The sequence below is a fragment of the Ranitomeya imitator genome, chromosome 1, assembly GCF_032444005.1.
Source record: "Ranitomeya imitator isolate aRanImi1 chromosome 1, aRanImi1.pri, whole genome shotgun sequence".
Classification (NCBI taxonomy): Eukaryota; Metazoa; Chordata; class Amphibia; order Anura; family Dendrobatidae; genus Ranitomeya; species Ranitomeya imitator.
In genome coordinates, this window is record NC_091282.1 from 840,564,208 (window position 1) to 840,590,949 (window position 26,742).

Sequence of the window (26,742 nt, forward strand, 5' to 3'; positions counted from 1 at the left end):
TCTATGGAGATGGTCGTATAAGCCTGGTGGTGACTCTCGTGTCAATTGGCTTTGGACCTTGTACGGACTCTATGGAATGTTCTTTGTCATCTCCCTATGCTTGTCGATATCTCTTCTCTGTGTGTGTATCACAGGTGGCATAGCGGCCCTGGGAGCTCTGACGTAACATCTACCATTATCCCGGCGAGTCAGCAGAAGGGTGAGACCCTGTAATGTGCACCATCTTGGGGTAATTGCTGGGATTGTTCTGCTTGCTACTGGGTGTTATGGTTAAATAAAGTATTGCCACACTGTTTTACCCTAACACTGTGTTGTCTGTGTAGTGTATTACCCACGGGGAGATAGAGCTCGGGCAATCAGTGGTATGAGCACTGGTCCATGCAGTCTTTCTAAAGACAGCCGGGCCAGCGGACAAGAGCACCCACTGAACCCCGTTTCTCCACATAAGGATACCTGGAATCTCTAGTCTCTTCCTAAAGCCTACTGATAGTCTCACAGTGGCTCTACTGGACCAGGCTGCATTCCACCAATAACATTCTGTGTTATTGTGTCTTTCTTGACAGGCCACAGTGGCAGTGCTCACACATTGTGCAGGGTTCTCACACCTCTCATGTGGTCTGGGTGTATACTGTCCTGGTACCAATTTTGACTTTTTAATAATGCTCCCTGGTCCCCAATATTAACCCCTTAACCCTCAAGAGTGCTTTGTACGTTAATGACCGGGCCAATTTTTACAATTATGACCAATGTTCTTTTATGAGGTTATAACTCTGGAATGCTTCAATGGATCCTGATGATTCTGACAATGTTTTCTCGTGACATATTGTACTTCATGATAGTGGTAAAATTTCTTTGATATTACATGCAGTTATTTGTGAAAAAAATGGAAATTTGTCGAAAATTTTGAAAATTTTGCAATTTTCCAACTTTTAATTTTTATGCCCTTAAATCACAGAGATATGTCACACAAAATACTTAATAAGTAACATTTCCCACATAAGCACAATTTTGGAAACAACATTTTTTTGTTAGGGAGTTATAAGGGTTAAAAGTTGACCAGCAATTTCTCATTTTTACAACACCATTTTTTTTTAGGGACCACATCACATTTGAAGTCATTTTGAGGGGTCGATATGATAGAAAATAACCAAGTGTGACACCATTCTAAAAACTTCACCCCTCAAGGTGCTCAAAACCACATTCAAGAAGTTAATTAACCCTTCAAGTGTTTCACAGGAATTTTTTTGTTTTATTTTACCAAGGGTAACAGGAGAAAATGGACCCCAAAAGTTGTTGTACAATTTGTCCTGAGTATGCCGATACCCCATATGTGGGGGTAAACCACTGTTTGGGTGCATGGCAGGGCTCGAAAGGGAAAGAGTGCCGACTTTTCAATGCAAAATTTACTGGAATTGAGATGGGACGCCATGTTGTATTTGGAGAGTTCCTGATGTGCCTAAACATTGAAACCCCCCACAAGTGACACCATTTTGGAAAGTAGACCCCCTAAGGAACTTATCTAGATGTGTGGTGCACACTTTGACCCACCAAGTGCTTCACAGAAGTTTATAATGTAGAGCCGTAAAAATAAAAAATCATATTTTTTGACAAAAATTATCTTTTTGCCCCCAATTTTTTATTTTCCCAAGGGTAAGAGAAGAAATTGATTGCCAAAAGTTGTTGTGCAATTTGTCCTGAGTACGCTGATACCCCATATTTTGGGGTTAAACAACTGTTTGGCACATGGCAGAGCTAGGAAGGGAAGGAGCGCAGTTTGACTTTTCAATACAAAATTGACTGGAATTGAGATCGGACGCCATGTTGCGTTTGGAGAGCCCCTGATGTACCCAAACATTGAAACCCCCACAATTGACACTATTTTGGAAAGTAGACCCCCTAAGGAACTTATCTAGATGTGTGGTGCGCACTTTGACCCACCAAGTGCTTCTCAGAAGTTTATAATGTAGAGCTGAAAAAATAAAAAATCATATTTTTTCACAAAAAAGATTTTTCGCCCCCAATTTTTTATTTTCCCAAGGGTAAGAGAAGAAATTGGACCCAAAAGTTGTTGTGCAATTTGTCCTGAGTATGCTGATACCCCATATGTGGGGGTAAACCACTGTTTAGGCGCATGGCAGAGCTCGGAAGGGAAGGAGCGGCCTTTGACTTTTCAATGCAACATTGACTGGAATTGAGATGGGACACCATGTTGTGTTTGGAGAGCCCCTGATGTGCCTAAACATAGAAGCCCCCCACAAGTGACACAATTTTGGAAAGTAGACCCCCTAATAATAATAATAATAATAATAATTTTTATTTATATAGCGCCAACATATTCCGCAGCACTTTACAAATTATAGAGGGGACTTGTACAGGCAATAAACATTACAGCATAACAGGATTCCCCTGACCGCTGCCACCAATTTGTCACAATTCACACCGAGACCGTCACCTTTACGTCATGGGTCGGGGTGGCTTTGGGCCAACAGACGGCTATCACATGTGCAGGGGGGCTTATCTTAGTTATCCCTCCACTGCTAACAATGTGATGAGAAAACACACACAAGGCTATTGACCTCTTAGTTTACAGCAGGGGCTTATGCTAGGTATCCCACTGCTTTCAATATACCACAAACTGCACGGATTTATGTATATCCTGCTTACAGTTCCACTTAACACTTGCACCTCTCTGGCGCCCCCCTTACTCTCAGGTCAGATTAGGAACTTATCTAGATGTGTTGTGAGAGCTTTGAACCCCCAAGTGTTTCACTACAGTTTATACACAGACGTGAAAATAAAAATTATTTTATTTTTCACAAAAAATTATTTTGTAGCCCCCAGTTTTGTATTTTCCCAAAGGTAACAGGAGAAATGGGACCTCAAAAGTTGTTGTCCAATTTGTCCTGAGTACGCTGATACCCCATATGTGGGGGGAACCACCGTTTCGGTGCATGGCAGAGCTCGGAAGGGAAGGAGCGCCGTTTGGAATGCAGACTTAGATGGAATTGTGTGTAGGCATCACATTACGTTTGCAGAGCCCCTAATGTACCTAAACAGTAGAAACCCCCCACAAGTGACACCATTTTGGAAACTAGACCCCCCCAAGGAACTTATCTAGATGTATTGTGAGAACTTTGAACCCCCAAGTGTTTCACTACAGTTTATAATGCAGAGTCGTGAAAATAAAAAATCTTTTTTTTTCACAAAAAATAATTTTTAGCCCTCAGTTTTGTATTTTCCCAAGGGTAACAGGAGAAATTGGACCCCAAAAGTTGTTGTCCTGAGTACGCTGATACCCCATATGTGGGGGAACCATCGTTTGGGCGCATGGCAGAGCTTGGAAGGGAGGAGCACCGTTTGGAAGTGACCCCATATTGGAAACTAGACCCCCAAGGAACTTATCTAGATGTTTTGTGAGAACTTTGAACCCCCAAATGTTTCACTGCAGTTTATAACGCAGAGCCGTGAAAATAAAAAATCATTTTTTCCCACAAAAATTGTTTTTTAGCCCCCCAAATTTTTATTTTCCCAAGGGTAACAAGAGAAATTGGACCCAAAAAGTTGTTGTCCAATTTGTCCTGAGTACGCTGATACCCCATATGTTAGGGTAAACCCCTGTTTGGGCGCACGGGAGAGCTCGGAATGGAAGGAGCACTGTTAAACTTTTTCAACGCAGAATTGTCTGGATTTGAGATCTGACGTCATGTCGCGTTTAGAGAGCCCTTGATGTGCCTAAACAGTGGAAGCCCCCAATTCTAACTGAAACCCTAACTCAAACACACCCCTAATCCTAATCCCAACTCTACCCATAATCCTAACCACACCCCTAACCCGAACATGCACCTAACCTTAACACCAACCACACCCCTAACTCCAACACACCACTAACCCTAATCCCAACCGTAAATGTTATCCAAACCCTAACCCTAACTTTAACCCCAACCCAAACCCTAACTTTAGCCCCAACCCTAACCCTAACTTTAGCCCCAACCCTAACCCTAACTTTAGCCCCAACCCTAACCCTAACTTTAGCCCCAACCCTAACCTTAACTTTAGCCCCAACCCTTACTGTAGTCCTAACTTCAAACCTAGCCCCAACCCAACCCCTAGCCCTAACCCTAGCCCCAACCCTAACCCCAACCCTAAGCCTAACCTCAACCCTAACCCTAGCCCTAACCCTAGCCCCCACCATAGCCCCAACCCTAGCCCTAACCATAGCCCCAACCCTAACCCTAGCCCCAACCCTAACCCTAGCCCCAACCCTATCCCCAACCCTAACCCTAACCCCAACCCTAACCCTAATGGGAAAATGGAAATAAACATTTTTTTTTATTTTATTATTTTTCCCTAACTAAGGGGGTGATGAAGGGGGGTTTGATTTACTTTTATAGCAGGTTTTTTTAGCAGATTTTTGTGATTGGCAGCCGTCACACACTAAAAGACGCTTTTTATTGCAAAAAATAGTTTTTGTGTCTCCACATTTTGAGAGCTATACTTTTTCAATATTTTGGTCCACAGAGTCACATGAGGTCTTGTTTTTTGTGGGACGAGTTGACTTTTTTTTGGTACCATTTTCGAGAATGTGACATTTTTTGATCGCTTTTCATACCGATTTTTGTGAGGCAGAATGACAAAAAAACAGCTATTCATGAATTTCTTTTTGAGGGGTGCGTTTATACCGTTCCACGTTTGGTAATATTGATAAACCAGTTTTATTCTTCAGGTCAGTACGATTACAGCGATACCTCATTTATATCATTTATTTATGTTTTGGCGCTTTTATATGATAAAAACTATTTCATGGAAAATATAATTAATTTTGCATCGCTTTATTCTCAGGACTATAACTTTTTTATTTTTTCGCTGATGATGCTGTATGGCAGGTCTTTTTTGCGGGACAAGATGACCTTTTCAGCGATACCATGGTTATTTATATCCGTCTTTTTGATCACGTGTTATTCTACTTTTTGTTTGGCGGTATGATAATAAAGCGTTGTTTTTTGCCTCATTTTTTTTATTTTTTTTTACGGTGATCACTGAAGGGGTTAACTAGTGGGACAGTTTTATAGGTCGGGTCATTACGGATGCGGCAATACTAAATATGTGTACTTTTATTGTTTTTTTTTTTTTTTAGATAAAGAAATGTATTTATGGGAACAATATATTTTTTTTCTTTATTTAGGAATTATTTTTTTTTACATGAGTGAATATTTTTTTTTTTTACTTTATAAAATTGCCCCGGGGGGGGGGGGGGCATCATGTCATAGGGTCAGATCGCTGACCTGACACTTTGCAGAGCACTGTGTCAGATCAGCGATCTGACAGGTACTGCAGGGAGGCTTGCAAGCGCTTGCTCTGAGCAGGCGCTTGCAAGTCACCTCCCTGCAGGACCCGGAAGGCCCCTGAAGCCATATTGGATCCGGGGCCTGCAGGGAGGAGGAGGAGGTAGGAGACCCTAGGAGCAACGCAATCACATCGCGTTGCTCCGAGGGTCTCAGGGAAGCACGCAGGGAGCCCCCTCCCTGTGCGATGCTTCCCTATACCGCCGGAACACTGCAATCATCTTTGATCGCAGTGTGCCAGAGGCTAATGTGCCAGGAGCGGTCCGTGTCAGCTGACACCCGGCGGCGATCGGCCGCGCTCCCCCCCGTGACCACGGCCGATCGCATATGACATACTATCCCATCACTGGGAATTAAGTCCCTGGTCACCTCGACGGGATAGTATGTCATATGGGATTAAGGGGTTAAGCAATCTTTTGTAGCGCTCCGCACCACTAAATGCTCAAACACTCCTAGAACAGTGTTTCCCAAACTCCAGTTCTTACGAACCCCAACACATCAGGTTTTCAGGATTTCCTTAGCATTCCACAAGTGATGGAATAATTAATAAGGCACCAGAAACTACCATAGGTTCTCTCATGTGTACAATACTAAGGAGATCCTGAAAACATGATGTGTTGTGGGGGCTTTGAGGACAACGTTTGGAAAACACTAAAAGGGTCTACATTGACTTTTAGGATCGCTACTTTCTATAGGTGGCACTAGAGTTCTAGTCCTCATCCTCTCTGAAGAGACAATTTGCATATTTTTCAGAGGAGGATTGTGTCTTAAAAGTCTCCTCATCTCGGCATGCTTGACATGTCACTCTCTGCAAGGAGAAAAGTTACCCCTTGGATCCCAATTTAAGGTTATACACAATTTAACACAGTTACCTTCCATTTGATTGGATGGGGTGAAAGAAATTAAATCAAGCCAGTTAACAACCAAATTGTATATTTTTGGCTGCAGAATTATTGTATGAAAAGTGTTCCTTTCTACTGACTGCAGATCTTATTCAATACTCTGGCGGCTGGATAATTTTTTTCAGGCAGAAGCGTTTCTCAAAGTGAAAGCGAACAGGAGCCGATATGTATTCCTTTATGGCTAACTTTTTCATATGCTGAAAACAATACTTTTGCTATATTTTGTCCTCTGATTTCTCTAAACTCATTTTCAAAACAATGTTAGTAATACCATGTTGCTACGTTCATACAGAAATAGTGAGTTACTATGGCTGTATGTGGTCCTGCACTCATACCAACCCTGGGACCAGAAGCTGCCGCGTGCACCGCACACAGGTGCCAGGACTTCAATTGGCCTTGGAAGGTGAGTATACGTTTACTAGATGGTGGCCCGATTCTAACGCATCGGGTATTCTAGAATAAGTATATGTTTATTTATGAAGATTTCAGAATAATGCAATGAATACACAGGATTCCGCCGGCCGGGCGCGACCAATTAGCGAAGCGTGGTTCAAATCTCAGGCCAATTCGCGGCTGGACTGCGTCTGTTGCTGATCGTTCGCGGCCAGGCGTGACCAATCAGTGAAGCCAGGGTGAGCTCAAGGTTTTTGAGGGCCCCGGGCGAAAAATTCTCACAGCCCACGTAGCATATAACACAGCCCATGTAGTATGTAGCACAGATGCGTAGTTTATAACACAGCCACGTAGTATATAGCACAGCCACATAGTATATTGCACAACCACATACTATATTGCACAGCCACGTAGTATATAGCACAGCCACATAGAATATAGCACAGCCCACGTAGTATATTGCACAGCCACGTAGTATATTGCACAGCCACGTAGTATATAGCACAACCACGTAGTATATTGCACAGCCACATAGTATATTGCACAGCCACGTAGTATATTGCACAGCCCACGTAGTATATAGCACAGCTCACGTAGTATATAACACAGCCCACGCAGTATACCACACAGCCCACGTAGTATATAGCACAGCCACGTAGTATATTGCACAGCCATGTAGTATATTGCACAGCCACGTAGTATATAGCACAGCCATGTAGTATATAGCACAACCACGTAGTATATTGCACAGCCACGTAGTATATTGCACAGCCACGTAGTATATAGCACAACCACGTAGTATATTGCACAGCCACATAGTATATTGCACAGCCACGTAGTATATTGCACAGCCCACGTAGTATATAGCACAGCTCATGTAGTATATAACACAGCCCACGCAGTATATAACACAGCCCACGTAGTATAAAGCACAGCCATGTAGTATATTGCACAGCCATGTAGTATATTGCACAGCCACGTAGTATATAGCACAGCCATGTAGTATATAGGAGAGCCATGTAGAATATTGCATAGCCATGTAGTATATTGCACAGCCACGTAGTATATAGCACAGCCATGTAGTATATTGCACAGCCACGTAGTATATTGCACAGCCACGTAGTATATAGCACAGCTTACGTAGTATATAACATAACCCACATAGTATATAACACAGCCACGTAGTATATAGCAATGTGGGCACCATATCCCTGTTAAAAAAAAGAATTAAAATAAAAAATAGTTATATACTCAACTTCCGGCAGCCCCTGAATCCAGCCCAGGCCTTTAGCAATGCTCCTTGCGACGCTCCGTTCCCAGTAATGCTTTGCGGCAATAACCCATGATGATGTAGCGGTCTCGCCGCGGTGTAATGCAGTCCATTTAACGGACTGCTAAAACTCTATGTGGATGCTGACTGGAGGGGAGTATGGAAGGAGCACTGACTGGAGGGGAGTAGGGAGGGGTCAATTCGCAGCCACGGACTGTGCCTGTCGCAGATTGGTCACCCCCAGCTGGCCGCGACCAATCAGTGATGCAGGATTTCCGTGACAGACAAACAGATGGAAGTGGACCTTAGACAATTATATATATAGATTTTTTATTTTAAGTCTTTTTTAACCACGCATATAGTGCCCACATTGCTGTATACTACGTGGGCTGTGTTACATACTGCGTGGGCTGCGTTATATACTACATGGCTGCTATATACTACGTGGGCAGTGTTATATACTATGTGGGCAATGTTATATACTGCATGGGCTACGTTATATACTACATGGCTGCTATATACTATGTGGGCAATGTTATATACTGCGTGGGCTGCGTTATATACTACATGGCTGCTATATACTATGTGGGCAGTGTTATATACTATGTGGGCAGTGTTATATACTGTGTGGGCTGCGTTACATACTGCATGGCTGGTATATACTACGTGGCCAGTGTTATATACTATATGGGCAATGTTATATACTGCGTGGGCTGTGTTATATACTGTTTGGCTTGTGTTATATACTGCGTGGCCACTTTTATATACTGCATGGCCACTGTTATATACTGTGTGGCCTGTATTAACGCATCGGGTATTCAAGAATATGTCGTGGCCTGTGCTATATACTATGTGGCTGCTATATACATACATATTCTAGAATACCCGATGCGTTAGAATCGGGCCACCATCTAGTTCATTTATAATGTTCTATAATTTTGCTGCTAATGATGTCTACAAGTCCTCTATGCAGCTGAGTGCTTTGCTGAATCGTTATAAACTCGTCAGAGCTCCTTCTACTATTGGCAGTTCTCTTCTGCTTCACCCTCCCTTCTCTCAGTGTTAGCGGTAGCAGGAGGATTTGTACACAGATCTGCAATGGAGAGAGTATCTTGGAGGCCACAGAGAGAAGGCTATAGGTATGTGGAAGCTTGTGAAGAAGAAAGTACAATCTTATGAGCAATGGTCAACATCTGTGCTTTTAAAGAATTAGTGGCATGTATGACCATTAAGATTCCCTGAGACATTCAGCAGTGATACATGAAAGCAAGTAGACAACAGCACCCAGAATATGCAGAGTTTATCCCAGCCTATATTACAGGGAGACACACTCCTGCAAGAGAAAAATCTGGAACTTGAATCAGGCTGCAAACTGCATATGAGTGAGACTGGAAATGAATGAAGGAATAAAAATTGCAGCCCAAAACAGGGCACTTTTACTTACCACTAACATATGTAAAAACATTTTTTTTTTCATATCAAAGGTGTCAATAGCCTTTAACTACTGTATGTAGAATGACGGGAATGGAAAAAATGGTTTTATGTCACATTGGATTTAAGGCAAATATTTGTGGTGATTTTCACGCTGCATGGCTTTACTGCAGCAGCTCCATTTTCAACATGCATTCTTCCTTACGTCACTTTATTTCAATGTGTAGTCTTCCGCTGTTTTCGCTCATAAGTTACCGCATCTTCTAGTATGGACAGGCTCTACACCATTTAAGTAGTAGAAAAGATTCTAGCAAGGAACAAGCAATTTCTGTGTCTCTAAGAGCTTATTCAGGAGTACGATTTTCTTGTACAAGTGCTATCCGTATTTTTCACGGATCGCACTCATTTTTGCGATAGTTTTATAGAGCCATTTACACGTCTGCTGAAAATCGTGGAGACGTCCAATTTCGATCTGACCGTAGGATCCAAATCGTCAATTCAAGTCAATGGTTCCAGAATAACGTGTCCATCTGTTAGCACGGAATGGTTTCTTTAGAGTCCCATCTAGTCAATATCTCACTAGTTTTCCCCTTATATAGGTAAAAAGAAGGATAAAGGACTGACTATTTAGTCTGTATATAGAGAAAGTTCTTTCAGGCTAAGAAGTTAGTGATTTCTACCGATATCCAAGAAATACAAATTAGCTAAATCCCTCCTGCTTTGCTTTCTAGCATTCCTGATAGTACATGGGGGAGCGTTTTCTCTGAATTCTGCCATAAGGCACGCTTTCTGTTTCCTGGAGGCTTCTATTGCCCAATGCCAAAAGAAACATTCATTTAATTAGTGCAGCCTGGAGATTGGGCCGAGACTCCGAGACTAAAATCGTGTTTCAATAAACAAGATTTAATTTAAAGCCTTGAGATACTGTAAAAAAAAAAAAGCAGTTTGTTCTCAGGGGAAGAAAATATCTGAAAATAAACTTTTTTGCAGAGTTCGGCAATGATATTTCCAACTAATATTCATTTTTTAAGTAGAGCATAAATCAGAGTGGTTTTCTGTTTCACATTGATCCATTTTTCCTGGGAGTTGAAAGCTGGAATTTTTTTTAAAGGGAAAATTTTAAGCCCAATAAAAGCAAAACGTTGATTCACATCGACATGATTATATAGTGAACCCTTAGGCTATGTTCACACATTGCATTTTTTTTTCTGAAGGCAAAACCTGCTCTCTTGGCAGTAAAGAAGCTGCTTGTAAAAAGTAGGCTTTGATGAGTTTTTGCTGCGTTTTTATTGTCTCTTGTGCATGTTGATAAAGTTTAGTGCCACCCCCCCAAAAAAAGATGATGCAACATCCATAGGTTTTTGCACAAATAACACAGCAAACTCTGATACCTGCTTTTTTGCGGTGTTTTTGCACTTCCACATTGCTTTCAATGGGTGAAAAGCACTGAAAAAGCACTGAAAGAATTGACATGCTGCTTCTTTAACCCCTTAGTGACAGAGCCAATCTGGTACTTAATGACCAGGCCAATTTTTGCAATTCTGACCACTGTCACTTTATGAGGTTATAACTCTGGAACGCTTCAACAGATCCCGATGATTCTGAGATTGTTTTTTCGTGACATATTGTACTTCATGTTAGTGGTAACATTTCTTCGATATTACTTGCGATTATTTATGAAAAAAACGGAAATATGGAGAAAATTTTTAAAATTTTGCAATTTTCAAACTTTGTATTTTTATGCCCTTAAATCAGAGAGATATGTCACGAAAAATAGTTAATAAATAACATTTCCCACATGTCTACTTTACATCAGCACAATTTTGGAAACAAAATTTTTTTTTGTTAGGGAGTTATAAGGGTTAAAAGTTGACCAGCAATTTCTCATTTTTACAACACCATTTTTTTTTAGGGACCACATCACATTTGAAGTCATTTTGAGGGGTCTATATGATAGAAAATAATGAAGTGTGACACCATTCTAAAAACTACACCCCTCAAGGTTCTCAAAACCACATTCAAGAAGTTTATTAACCCTTTACGTGCTTCACAGGAACTGAAACAATGTGGAAGGAAAAAATGAACATTTAACTTTTTTTTGCAAACATCTTAATTCAGAACCATTTTTTTTATTTTCACAAGTGTAAAAACAGAAATGTAACCATAAATTTTGTTATGCAATTTCTCCTGAATACGCCAATACCCCATATGTGGGGGTAAACCACTGTTAGGGCGCACCGCAGAACTGAAGGAGCGCCGTTTGACTTTTTCAATGCAGAATTGGCTGGAATTGAGATCGGATGCCATGTCACGTTTAGAGAGCCCCTGATGTGCCTAAACAGTGGAAACTCCCCACAAGTGACACCATTTTGGAAACTAGACCCCTTAAGGAACTTATCTAGATGTGTGGTGAGCACTTTGAACCCCCAAGTGCTTCACAGAAGTTTATAATGTAGAGCCGTGAAAATAAAAAATCGCTTTTGTTTACACAAAAATGATCTTTTCGCCCACAAATTCTTATTTTCACAAGGGTAACAGGAGAAATTAGACCACTAAAGTTGTTGTGCGATTTCTCCTGAATATGTCAATACCCCATATGTGAGGGTAAACCACTGTTTGGGCGCACCGCAGAGCTTGGAAGTGAAGGAGCGCCGTTTTACTTTTTCAATGTAGAATTGGCTGGAATTGAGATTGGACGCCATGTCGCGTTTGGAGAGCCTCTGATGTGCCTAAACAGTGGAAACCCCCCACAAGTGACCCCATTTTGGAAACTAGACCCCTTAAGGAACATATCTAGATGTGTGGTGAGCACTTTGAACCCCCATGTGCTTCACAGAAGTTTATAATGTAGAGCCGTGAAAAAAAAAATCGCATTTTTTTCTACAAAAATGATCTTTTTGCCCACAAATTTTTATTTTCACAAGGGTAACAGGAGAAATTAGACCACAAAAGTTGTTGTGCAATTTCTCCTGAGTACGCTGATACCCAATATGTTGGGGTAAACCACTGTTAGGGCGCACCGCAGAGCTTGGAAGAGAAGGAGTGCCGTTTTACTTTTTCAATGTAGAATTGGCTGGAATTGAGATTGGACGCCATGTCGCGTTTGGAGAGCCCCTGATGTGCCTAAACAGTGGAAACCCCCCACAAGTGACACCATTTTGGAAACTAGACCCCTTAAGGAACTTATCTAGATGTGTGGCGAGCACTTTGAACCCCCATGTGCTTCACAGAAGTTTATAACGTAGAGCCGTGAAAAAAAAAATTGCATTTTTTCTACAAAAATGATCTTTTTGCCCACAAATTTTTATTTTCACAAGGGTAGCAGGAGAAATTAGACCACTAAAGTTGTTGTGCGATTTCTCCTGAGTACGTCGATACCCAATATGTGGGGGTAAACCACTGTTTGGGCGCACCGCAGAGCTTGGAAGAGAAAGAGTGCCGTTTTACTTTTTCAATGTAGAATTGGCTGGAATTGAGATCGGACACCATGTCGCGTTTGGAGAGCCCCTGATGTGCCTAAACAGTAGAAATCCCCCACAAGTGACCCCATTTTGGAAACTAGACCCCCATGGAACTTATCTAGATGTGTGGTGAGAACCTTGAATGCCCAAGTGCTTCACAGAAGTTTATAATGCAGAGCCGTGAAAAAAAAAAAAAAAAATTTTTTTCCACAAAAAAGATTTTTTAGCCCCCAAGTTTTTATTTTCACAAGGGTAACAAGAGAAATTGGACCCCAAAAGTTGTTGTCCAATTTGTCCTGAGTATGCTGGTACCCCATATGTGGGGGTAAACCACTGTTTGGGCGCACGGCAGAGCTCGGAAGGAAGGAGCGCCGTTTTGGAATGCAGACTTTGATAGAATGGTCTGTGGGCATTATGTTGCGATTGCAGAGCCCCTGATGTACCTAAACTGTAGTAACCCCCCACAAGTGACCCCATTTTGGAAACTAGACCCCTCAAGGAACTTATCTAGATGTGTGGTGAGAACTTTGAATGCCCAAGTGCTTCACAGAAGTTTAGAATGCAGAGTCGTGAAAATAAAAAATATTTTTTTTTCCACAAAAAAGATATTGTAGCCCCCAAGTTTTTATTTTCACAAGGGTAACAGGAGAAATTGGACTGCAATAGTTGTTGTCCAATTTATCCCGAGTACTCTGATACACCATATGTGGGGGTAAACCACTGTTTGGGCGCACGGCAGAGCTCGGAAGGGAAGGAGCGCCTTTTTGGAATGCAGACTTTGATAGAATGGTCTGTGGGCATTATGTTGCGATTGCAGAGCCCCTGATATACCTAAACTGTAGTAACCCCCCACAAGTGACCCCATTTTGGAAACTAGACCCCCCAAGGAACTTATCTAGATGTGTGGTGAGAACTTTGAATGCCCAAGTGCTTCACAGAAGTTTAGAATGCAGAGTCGTGAAAATAAAAAATATTTTTTTTTTCACAAAAAAGATATTGTAGCCCCCAACTTTTTATTTTCACAAGGGTAACAGGAGAAATTGGACTGCAATAGTTGTTGTCCAATTTATCCCGAGTACGCTGATGCGCCATATGTGGGGGTAAACCACTGTTTGGGCGCACGGCAGAGCTCGGAAGGGAAGGAGCGCCTTTTTGGAATGCAGACTTTGATAGAATGGTCTGTGGGCATTATGTTGCGATTGCAGAGCCCCTGATATACCTAAACTGTAGTAACCCCCACAAGTGACCCCATTTTGGAAACTAGACCCCCCAAGGAACTTATATAGATGTGTGGTGAGAACTTTGAATGCCCAAGTGCTTCACAGAAGTTTAGAATGCAGAGTCGTGAAAATAAAAAATATATTTTTTTTCACAAAAAAGATTTTGTAGCCCCCAAGTTTTTATTTTCACAAGGGTAACAAGAGAAATTGGACCCCAGAAGTTGTTGTCCAATTTATCCCGAGTACGCTGATGCCCCATATGTGGGGGTAACCCACTGTTTGGGCACACGGCAGAGGTCAGAAGGGAGGAGAGCACCATTTGACTTTTTGAGCGCAAAATTGGCTGTCGTGTTTGGAGACCCCCTGATGTACCTAAACAGTGGAAACCCCCCAATTCTAGCTCCAACCCTAACCCCAACACACCCCTAACCCTAATCCCAACCTGATCCATAATCCTAATCACTAACCCTAACCATAATCACAACCCTTACCCCAAAACAACCCTAATGTCAACCCTAACCATAACCCTAATCAAAACCCTAAATCCAACACACCCCTAATCCTAATCTCAACCCTAACCTCAAACCTAACCCTAATCCCAATACACCCCTAATCACAACCCTAACCTTAACCCTAATCCCAAACCTAACCCTAATCCCAAGCGTAACCCTAATGCCAACCCTAACACTAATACCAACCCTAATCCAAACCCTAACCCTAATCCCAGCTCTAACCCTAACTTTAGCCCCAACCCTAGCCCTAACTTTAGCCCCAACCCTAACCCTAGCCCTAAGGCTACTTTCACACTTGCGTCGTTTGGCATTCCGTCGCAATCCGTCGTTTTGGACAAGAAACGGATCCTGCAAATGTGCCCGCAGGATGCGTTTTTTGCCCATAGACTTGTATTGCCGACGGATCGTGACGGATGGCCACACGTCGCGTCCGTCGTGCACTGGATCAGTTGTGTTTTGGCGGAGCGTCGGCACAAAAAAACGTTCAATGAAACGTTTTTTTGTACGTCGCATCCGCCATTTCTGACCGCGCATGCGTGGCCGTAACTCCGCCCCCTCCTCCCCAGGACATAGATTGGGCAGCGGATGCGTTGAAAAACTACAGCTGCTGCCCACGTTGTGCACAATTTTCACAACGTGCGTCGGTATGTCGGGCCGACGCATTGCGACGGCCCCGTACCGACGTAAGTGTGAAAGAAGCCTAACCCTAAATTTAGCCCCAACCCTAACCCTAAATTTAGCCCCAACCCTAACCCTAAATTTAGCCCCAACCCTAGCCCTAACCCTAGCCCTAACCCTAACCCTACCCCTAACCCTAACCCTAACCCTACCCCTAACCCTACCCCTAACCCTACCCCTAACCCTACCCCTAACCCTACCCCTAACCCTACCCCTAACCCTAACCCTACCCCTAACCCTACCCCTACCCCTAACCCTAACCCTACCCCTAACCCTAATTTTAGCCCCAACTGCTGTTCTCCTGCCGGCCGGCAGATGGAGACAGATGGCGGGCGCACTGGGCATGCGTCCGCCATGTTCTTCTGCCGGCGGCCAGGAGGAGCAGCAAGAGGATCCAGGGACCTAGATGAGTATGCTAGGGTCCCCGAATCCCCCTATTTCTCTGTCCTCTAATGTGCGATCACATCAGAGGACAGAGAATTACACTTTACTTTTTTTTTTTTTTTTTTTTGGTCGCCGGTAAACAGTTAATTACCGGCGATCGCAAAACAGGAGTCGGTAATACCGACCCCGATCATGCTTTTTGGGGTCTCGGCTACCCCCGGCAGCCGAGACCCCAAAGATTCTCCCGATGCCGGCCGGCGGGCGCACTGCGCATGCGCCCGCCATTTTGAAGATGGCGGCGCCCACCGGGAGACACGAGGAGCATCGGGGGAGCTAGGTGAGTATTGGGGGGCCACCTGGGACCCCTTTTCTCTGTCCTCCGATGTGCGATCACATCGGAGGACAGAGAAATTAAAAAGAGATCGCTTTTTTTTTTTTTTTTGCGATCGCCGGTAAACGATTAATTACCGGCGATCGCAAATGCGGGGTGGGTTAAAAACCCCCCGAATCATGTTCTCTGGGGTCTCGGCTACCCTCGGCAGCCGAGACCCCGGAGAAAATCGGCCTCTGGGGGGCGCTATGGACTTTTTCCACAGCGCTGTTAATTAACGGCGCTGTGGTTTAAGTACCCTTAGCGGCTGCCGTTAAATGGCGTATCGGCGGTCGCTAAGGGGTTAAAACATGCAACAGTCAGGAAAAAAATCAATTTCTGAAATCTCATAGCTTTTGCTGGCACTGTAAAATGCAGCATAAAATTTGCATAAAGAAATGCAGAAAAAACACAGCATGTGTTAGGGGTCGAATTCCTGCCTCTGCACAGGGGGGATCTCGAACCATTTCCGCTGCGGTCTCCCATTCTTCTCCTGCCGCAGTGGAGCCTGCTCAGTGGAGGTGTCCGTCCCAGCATCATGCTCAGTCTGACTCTGTGCAAAGGGTTACTGCTGTCCTTCCAGCTTCTGCCATTGTAGCCAGTACTGGTCAGCAGCGAGCAGACGTCTTTGGGACTATGTCCTACTTTTCCCCTTCTGAGCATGCCCAGGGTAAGATCTCTCATTGGAGATCAAGGGTCACATGCTCAGCTACTGCAGCAAATCCTATTGGTCCTCTAGGAAGGTCCTGAAGGTGTTCAACGTCTGTGGCAGCCTCTCATTGGTCCTTCTAGGAAGGTCCTGTACGTGCTGCAGCTATAGGAGGTGCGCATGACCGCACGGCCATGAGCTAGTATCAATTTATGTATGAGCTCAGTGCCAGTGTGGTCATGTTTGTATGCAGTCAGGGACCCGGCTGAAATAAGCCCCTAGAATGCTGGCACCTCCAGCGAGGAGTTTTGTGTGTGTATATTCAGGGACCCGGCTGAAATAAGCCCCTAGAATGCTGGCACCTCCGGCGAGGAGTTTCATGTTTGCATTTGACTGCATGACCACCATCTGCTCTACTAAGTAGCTGTGTGCCTCTGTGAGCCAAACAGGGCACAGCGTTATCTTTGCTAACAGACTCTGTGAAGTAAGTCTGTTTATACTACTATATTGTACCGCCATATCTAGCAGCAGGTGCTTTCCTGCACGGTGGATCCCGGGTTGCGAACGCACCAACTTCTTCTAATAAATATATATTCGGTTCGTTCCGCCAACCCTAACAATGTGTGAGCATAGCCTATCAGTGGCGTAGGAAGGGGGGTGCGGGGGGGGCGGGCCGCCCCGGGCGGCACAATGTGGGGGCGGCTATCAGCACGGCTGCGCGCATTCTCTGCTCCTTCCTCCCAGCATTATGAGGACTGGAGCAGAGCGCTGGCAGTGCGCGGCTGTGCAGAGTTGCTGGCTGCAGTGTAGCAGGGGCACACAGTCACACACGCTGTGACTCACCCCCGCACCTGCAGTCAGCAGCAGAAGCTCCGATCCCGCCCCTCCAGCAGCGTCACAGCTCTCACAATGTGAAGAGCCATGGAGGGGTGGGGCTAAATGTTGGGGGCGGAGCCACGGACAAGCAGGAAGAAGAGGCAGAAGGAAATATGAAAATCAGAGCGGGAGACAGAAAAGATGTGAGAACAGAGACAGAAAACAACAGAGAGGCAAGACACAGGTGAGAAGTATATATGTATATATATATATATATATTACATCATTGTCTAAGGGTCACACTTCCGTCTTTCTGTCTGTCCTTCTGTCTTTCTTTCTTTCACGGATATTCATTGGTCGCGGCCTCTGTCTGTCGTCGCTGATTGGTCTCGGCAGCTGCCTGTCATGGCTGCCGCGACCAATCAGCGACGGGCACAGTCCAATTAGTCCCTCCGCTGCAGTCAGTGCCTGGCGCCTGCTCTATACTCCCCACAATCAGCGCCCGCTCCATAATCCCCTCCAGTCACCACTCACACAGGGTTAATAGCAGCGGTAATGGGCCGCGGTGTAACGCACTCCGTTACCGCTGCTATTAACCCTGTGTGTCCCCAACTATTTACTATTGATGCTGCCTATGCAGCATCAATAGTAAAAATATTTCATGTTAAAAATAATAAAAAAATGAAAAAACCTGCTATACTCACCCTCCATCGCCTTTCCCGCTCCTCGCAACGCTCCAGTGCCCGCTCCATGCAAGCGGCAGCTTCCGGTGCCAAGGATGGTATGTGAGAAGGACCTGCCATGACGTCACGGTCATGTGACCGCAACGTCATCACAGGTCCTGCGCTCATACCAACCCTGGGACTGGAAGCTGCCTCGTGCGATACAGGGCCAGAATTCATCGGAGGGTGAGTATATGTTTATTTTTTATTTTAAGTCTGTATACTACGTGGCTCTGTGCTGTATACTCCATCACTGGGCAATATACTACGTGGCTGGGCAATATACTACGTGACTGGGCAATATACTACGTGGATGGGCAATATACTACGTGGCTGGGCAATATACTACGTGGCTGGGCAATATGCTACGTGGGCTGTGCAATATACTACATGGCTGTGTTATATACTACGTGGCTGGGCAATATGCTACGTGGGCTGTGCAATATACTACATGGCTGTGTTATATACTACGTGGCTGTGTTATATACTACGTGGCTGTGCTATACGCTATGTGGGCTGTGCTATATACTGCGTGGGCTGTGTTATACACTACGTGGCTGTGCTATATGCTACGTGGGCTGTGTTATATGCTATGTGGCTATGCTATATTTCTCTGCTGTATCTGCATCATGAATCATGCTATGTGTTAAAGGGGGGGCCCACTGAGACTCTTTCGCCCGGGGCCCTCTAAAACCGCGGCCGGCGCTGCAGCTGTTTAACGCTATTGACGTGCGGGCCCGCGCCCGTACGTCAATAGTTAACAACAGCCACCAGCCATTTGGAGGCTGGCAGCTGAAGTCGGCCGCAGCGCACACGTCGACAGCTTCTGACGTCATTGTCAGTCGCCGGCGAGTGCACGCTTCAGCTGCGTGGAGAGAGCAGGAGCGCGGTCAGGTAAGCAGAACTTGTTTTTTTTTTTGCCGACCCTATCATGTGTGTTGCCCTATTTTTGGTAACCTTTGTATGTATTGAGCCGAGGTAGGGGGGGGGGGGGGGGGGGCGCCAAACTCAGGAGCAGCCCCGGGCGGCAAAAGCTCTAGCTACGCCCCTGTAGCCTATGTCTCCTTAATTAAGGCACTTTATGCATGCTCCAATCCTATCAAATTAATATTTTAGGTAGCCAACAGTTCTGCTCACCCTATGAAGGGACTACCATGGTTGCCATCAGCGTTCCTAAAGAATTAGTGGCATGCATTGTTTATGGACTGACATTTTAATTGGTGTGGTGGTAAAGCAAAGGGTCCCTCAACTTGGGAGACATTCAGTTGTTTCAGTTAAAGGCAATATTGTCACCAGGTTTTTACCATCTAATCGTAGATCAGCATAATCTAGATATGAAAACCCCGATTTCAGCTATGTATTACTTACTGGGCTGCTTGCGCTAATTATGTTTGTAAAATCACTGATTTATTAGCAGGCAATTTTCAATACAGGTCTGGTTACCCTGCTGCCATATTCATGAGCTCTGTTTAAATCTGCCCTTACTACTGATTAGTAGCTTTCTGCCTACTCAGAGTACAAACATATCTGCGGGATTATACAAAGCTCAGCTCTCAGAGAAGTGGTAGGTCTGAAGCAGATAAAACAGTGATTTTATGAAAATGATGGCAAGCAGCACGATAAGTGATATATCACTGGAAACATCCTGCTGCTCACATATGGGCTGGCTAAAACCATGCGACAGATTCTCTTTACTGAGGTTCATGCGTTCTGCTGAGCTGTCCATCATTTTAATAGGAAAAGTAGCACTGTATGCAATTGTATTTTTTCCACCAAATGTCACAGACTCTGCAGTAGAGAGGCTGAACCAGAGCCTTGATTGTAGACATGAATACAAAGGAAAATGTTAGGCCAGGTTCAAACGACTGTATGAAAATCAACCAATTTTCATACAGAAAATGTAACATGGCATTGGCAAGGTACTCATCTCTTTCTATCCAGCACGTTACATGAAAGTAGGGGCGCCAGCTGTGTGTGGACTTGTGTTGTGGGGGCGATGTGCCCTTACAGGCCGCATGTAACCAATGTTGCTGGCTGTCCAGAACAATTCAATGAGGGAGACCACCATTCAAAATAAACCTTTTACTGAACATTAACTTGGGGAGGCAGCGAGTATACAGTATATCTTCTCACACGTTTCCTTCATAATGTGTAACATTTACCTCACACAAATTCAATACCTTTCTTTTCTCTCTTTTACTTGTTCTCTATCGTCACTATTCCTCGATATGTCACTGCAACCCAGCTCGACACTACAGTTCAGCTAGCAAAATGTATTTACTCAACTCACGATTCCACGTCTTCTTTCTCTTCTGGTGAACTATGGTGTCTGTATGGCCGTACTTCTCTTCTCTTCTACTGACACTCTGGAACTCCTGCTGGGGCACGCTCTTCGTCTCGCTTACATTGTTCTGTATAGGCCCATTACATTGAGGAGTTATGAACTTCTCTACCATACTGCTAGGCGTCCTCTCCCAAGACCCAAGTCTGGTAAATCCCTCTCTCTCTCAGTCACTCTTCCTTGTTTCTCCTCCGGATCACGCTATCTCTTTCTGATCTCACTACTAGGGACACCCATGAATTGCGGCACTGCTTACACCAGAGGTTAAGTCTGTTCTCTCTGCACTCCAGGCACTTTCTCTCTTTCTAACAAGAAACTGTCACTTTCCATTTTGGTTAGTCGCTCACACTCTGGGCTAGTCCCAACCATTAACTCTTATTATTCCTACTGTTAGCAATTCACAATACTAACATCATTAACACAATTCACTATTCACATTATACATCATAGTTCACATGAAAAAAACACTTATTTCTTCAAGTGGGAACGTGGCCATTATGTCCATCTCCCTATGAAAGCAAGGATGATTTTTTATCTGCATTGACATCTGTAGTCCATTCATGTGCCCATTTTTTACGTACATGTGACATATATGTAGTGTCGGACTGGGGTGCCAAGGGCCCACCAGTAAAATCAACTTGAGGGCCCCACATTTCAGCTGTATGCAAATATGATTTTATCTTCAATCATACATTTCTATAGCAATAAACTGAGTTGATAGTGTCTGTACAATGTCTGTACTGTGTCTATGTCTATACTGTACATAGTGAATCAAGTGTATTGTGCCAAGTGGTGCTCAGATAAACTGCTGGATGCCCACTCCTGCACAGGGGCCCACCGGAGGAGTCTCCTGTTCTCCTGTGGGCCAGTCCAAGCCTGCAGCCATGTGCAATCAGTATTTATACCTCAACCTCAATGTACCTGCTCAAATACAGTTTCCTAGATTAATAACGGCATTGTATCCATAAAAATCGGATACTATATCGATGAGCCATATGGGATCTGATTTTTTTTGCCCATCCATAGACTTAAATGTAAATTGTAAAGACAAGTATTTCTTATGTGGGGAAGCTATAGTGGTATACATCCAGGACTAAAAACACTCAATGTGGCACATTTATAATACAGGGTGGGCCATGTATATGGATACACCTAAATAAAATGGGAATGGTTGGAGATACCAACCAACTTCCTGTTTGTGGCACAATAGTATATGGGAGGGGGAAAACTTTTCAAGATGGGTGGTGACCATGGCGGCCATTTTGAAGTTGGCCATTTGGGATCCAACTTTATTTTTTCCAATAGGAAGAGGGTCATGTGACATATCAAACTTACTGAGAATTTCACAAGACAAACAATGGTGTGCTTGGTTTTAACATAACTTTATTCTTTCATGAGTTATTTACATGTTTCTCTTTGTTTACAGCCATTGATTTGTTGCCGAGGTTAACACATGAGAAGCTGATAGAAATTGTGTTGATGTCTGGTGAACGCAGTACCCGGGTCATTGCAGCAGATTTCAATTCAAGACACCCTATGCAAGAAAACTGTCACCATTCTCATTTGATTTAGGTGTATCCATATAAATAGCCCACCCAAAACATTTTTCTCATTACTGAACATAATGTTCTGTGTAAACTGAGGGTCCTGTTCCAAGTTTTGTTTTGCCCATTCTGCAAATTCAGTGCAGAAGAGATCTAGATGCATCAGCTGTCAGGTTCCCTTTAACTGAAAGGCTTTCATGACAGCTATTGTAAAGTCGGGTTTAGTATTGTCCGTGATTAAATTGCTTTTTGTTGTATGAAATAAGTATTTGATCATCTACCAACCAGCAAGAATTCTACTTCTCAGACTTGTTAGTTTTTGCTTAAGAAGCCTCCTACTCTGCACTCATTACCTGTATTAATTGCACCTGTTAACACACTCAATCACATGCCAACCTCTCCACCATGGCCAAAACCAAACAACTGTCTAAGGCCAGGGACAAAATTGTAGACCTGCACAAAGCTGGGATGGGCTACAGGACAATAGGCAAGCAGCTTGGTGAGAAGGCAACAACTGTTGGCAGAATTATTAGAAAATGGAAAAAACACAAGATGACTGTCAATTTTCCTCAGTCTGAGGATCTCGCCTCGTGGGGTAAGGATGATTCAGAGAGGTCAAGTACCAGCCCAGAACTACACTGGAGGACCTGGTCAATGACCTGAAGAGAGCTGGGACCACAGTCTCAAACATTACAGCTAGTAGCACACTACGTCGTCAAAATCTGGAGACGCTCTGTTTTCCTATTGTATCACATACTTATTTCATGCAATAAAATGCTAATTAATTATGCAAAATCATACAATATGATTTTCAGTTTTTTTTATTTTTAGATTCTGTCTCTCACCGTGGAAGTGTACCTACGATAAAAATTACAGACCTCTCCATTCTTTCTAGGTGGGAAAAGTTGCAAAATTGTCAGTGTATCAAATACTTATTTTCTCCACTGAATGTCTTAAACTCCACCTAAATGACATCATTTGAATGATTCTAATGGTTGCTATTGTTAATATTTGTATTGTGTTAAAAAATGGAATATAAAGCTATATTGCCTATTTTCCTAAATCCTATATTTGCTGACTTACATTTTCACCAAAATCAAACACAAATTGTAAAATTTTAGAAATTTATATGTATAAAACGATTCTCAATATATTAGTATACAGTATATACACTCACCTGCCCCAGCTCCACAAGTTGGAGAAAGTTGTCCATTGGAGCATGTACACATGTTAGGTCGTGAACAAAATCCATCTCCACAGGAGTTTCGGCAGATTGCTGAATAAAGACAGAAGAACAGAAGACAATTAATCTTTCCAATCTTTGTTCCAATCGTTATCCTCATTAACCCCCTCATGACATTGCAATTTTCAATTTTTTCACTTTTCTTTTATTTCTCCCCTAATTCCAAGAGCCATAACTTTTTAATTTTTCAGTCAATATAGGCATATGAGGGCTTGTTTTATTTGTGGTACAAGTTGTACTTTTGAATGACACTGTTGGTTTTATCATACAGTGTACTGGAAAACGGGGAAAAAATTCCAGGTCCGATGAAACTGCAAGAAAAAGTGCAATTCCACAATTGTTTTTTTTTACTTACCATGTTTACTATATGGTAAAACTGACCTGCCATTATGATTCTCTAGAATAGTCCGAATCCACAGATACTAAACATGTATAGGTTTTTTTTTTATTCAATTGGTAAAAAAAAAAATCTGAAATTTGTAAGAAAAACTATTTTTTTCTTATGTTGCCATATTCCAAGACTCATAGCGTTTTCATTTTTCAGGATCTGGTATGGGTGAGGGCTTATTTTTTGCTCCTTGAGCTGATGTTTTTATTGATACAACTTTGGGGTAGACATGATGTTTTGATCGCCTGCTATTGCATTTTATTGCAATGTTGCAGCAGACAAAAGAATGCAATTCTGATTTTTTTTCTCGTTTTGCCATTTACTGATTGGATTAATTTATAAGGATTGAATACCTGATTTGTGTATGAGTTGGCATATATGAGTAGGGTAGAGTGCAGCAGATTGGCAAATGGCAGTAGGGTAGAGTGCATCAGATTGCAAATAGCAGTTGTATAGAGTGCATCAGGTTGGCATACATCAGTCCTGTAGAGTGCACATGGTTGGCATACGTAGGTTGTGTAGGTTGCATCAGATTGGCATACGTGCGCTGTGTAGAGTGCATCAGGTTGGCATACGTCAGTTGTGTAGAGGTTGGCATACATGAGTTGTGTAACATAGTTATTAGTTATTAAGGTTGAAGGAAGACTTTAAGTCCATCTAGTTCAACCCATAGCCTAACCTAACATGCCCTAACATGTTGATCCAGAGGAAGGCAAAAAAAACCATGTGGCAAATAGTAAGCTCCACATTGGGGAAAAAAATTCCTTCCCGACTCCACATACGGCAATCAGACTAGTTCCCTGGATCAACGCCCTATCAAGGAATCTAGTGTATATACCCTGCAACATTATACTTTTCAAGAAAGGTATCCAATCCCCTCTTAGCGTGCATTAGGTTGGCATGCGTGAATTGTGTAAGTCACAAATGAATTAAGTAGTCCATGGATGTGTGGTACAGTTTGAAGCATTCTTTTATACACAGGCCAGGTTTGTCGGGATAGGTGTCGCATTGATATGTAGTGTCCCTGCGTATTCCCCTTCTGTAACACACTCAGCACCTCTTTTGTGACCTTCCTTTCTTATGGTTTGAAAGATCTCGCCGGGGAAATGTTGGCCTGTTATGATACAAGCACTTTCAGTTCAGGAAGTACTGGGGCCGCTACTTTCTGACTTCCAAAAAATCACTACCACCTGGAACTGAAGGTATGTACCAATCTAGTCTGCACATCGTAACATCAAGTAAGCGTTGTACATTGCCATCTGTATGATGTGCATGGCCAGCTTCTTGTACCACACCTTGGATTTTCTTATGGCACTGTATCAACTCCCCCAATGTTCCTGTTGTACCCCAGGACACAGTCTTGTTTATTGACCTGTGTAGACGTACTGTACCTCCTACAGTTGTGGGGGTGCTGTCATCACTATGCATGGCGTTCCACAAAGGGACATCCCAGTTGTACTTGTTGCATGTTGTTGCTATATTGGGCTCTGCTCCCACCCTTTCTGAGCAGCTGCCCAATTAGCATCTTAGGGAGGCCTCTTTGATTTTTGTGGACAGTGCCTCCCCCTGAAATGTATTAGCGACTGATCCACACGATGTTCCATTGGAGAACATACAGCTTAACAAACTTGTTTCTGAAGTGCTCAATGACTGACCAAACTTTGAAAAGTCTGTAAAAGTTGGGGTCATCTCGGGGAGGAAATTGTGCATTATCACATTATCACTTTTATGAAAAAAATGTGTGGATTGTCTCAAATCATTTACAATGCGGAACAGTGGAGTGTTGCATTAAACATAAACACTCCAATATTGCGACGTTTTGGCTTCTTCACTAACCCCATGTGAAGTACCAGGCCCCAAACATCATCATGCCTATTGTATCTACAAGGGTCAAATTAGAAAATTATGAAGGACAGTTTTCTGCCAAAAATTGATGGGCGTACAAATTTGTCTCGCCACCATGAGGTTTCCAAAATCCTCAGTGAAAAAGATTTTGAAAAAGTCTATTTCTGTGAGGTTGGTGGTGTCAAATTTGATTCCTGATTGTAACATAAAATCAGGGGTCTGTGATTCATAATCTTTGGGGTTTGAGGTCCATACGGGGTCAGTAACGGTGGCCGCTGGTTCGTTTTCTGTACTGGGACATCTGAGTGGTGATTCAGTATCATTTGAGGTAGAGGAAGAGGGTGATAAATAAAGGAAGGTGGCATCCTCTCCCTCACTATCAGTGTCAGAGGCAAGGAAGGTGTATGCCTTCTCCACTGAATAGCGTGATTGGGACGAGGGGACATTTTTTCACATATGCAGTGTTTGTGTTTGAGTGTTTGGTGTAACCTTTATTCATTTAGAAGGAAAAGAAAAAAAGAAAAGAATAAGAATCTAGAAAGAAAGAGATTCAAATAAAATAAAAAGAATATAAAATTTTGGTAAAATAAAAAACAAACTTACCATATATACTCGTATATAAGCTGAGTTTTTCAGCACATTTTTTTTGTGCTGAACGCCCCCCCCTCCCCCCCTTGGCTTAAACACAAGTCACAGTGCAGAAAGCTGGCGGGGGAGGGGGGGGGGTGGCAGAGCAGCGGGTGCCAGGAGCCGGCGCACACATCATACTTATCTACCTGTGCGCCCTCAGTGCTGGCACTGCATCTCATTCCGGCCGCCGGCGCCTGCCTGCAGCTTTTCCTGTGTTCAGCGGTCACGTGGTATCGCTCATTAAGGTGATGAATATGGACGCGTCTCCACTCCCATAGGTGTGAAGCACATATTTATCACCTTAATGAGCAGTACCATGTGACCACTGAGCACAGGAAGAGCTGCATGTGGGCGCTGGCGGCCGGAATGAGATACAGTGCTAGCACCCAGCTAGTGCTAGCACTTTTTCAGTAGGAAACATGCACATATGGATAGGTCATAAGAAGGCATGCAAACAGGGACGGAACGGGGGAGGCATTCATACCAGGACAGGGAAGGGGGAGGCATGCATACAGGGACGGAACGGGCGAGGCATGCATACAGGGACAGGAATGGAGAGGCATTCATACCAGGACAGGGAAGGGGGAGGCATGCATACAGG

General features: G+C 43.5%; 1 protein-coding gene across 1 annotated transcript in view; it reads right to left on the reverse strand.

The window, feature by feature from the left end:
- Positions 1-26,742, reverse strand: part of LOC138650900 (fibrillin-2-like) — a 263,684-nt gene that overhangs the window by 149,341 nt on the left and 87,601 nt on the right. The window contains exon 4 of the mRNA XM_069740769.1: positions 23,213-23,311. Coding sequence (XP_069596870.1) covers positions 23,213-23,311 — 99 coding nt within the window. The remainder of the gene's footprint in view (positions 1-23,212; positions 23,312-26,742) is intronic.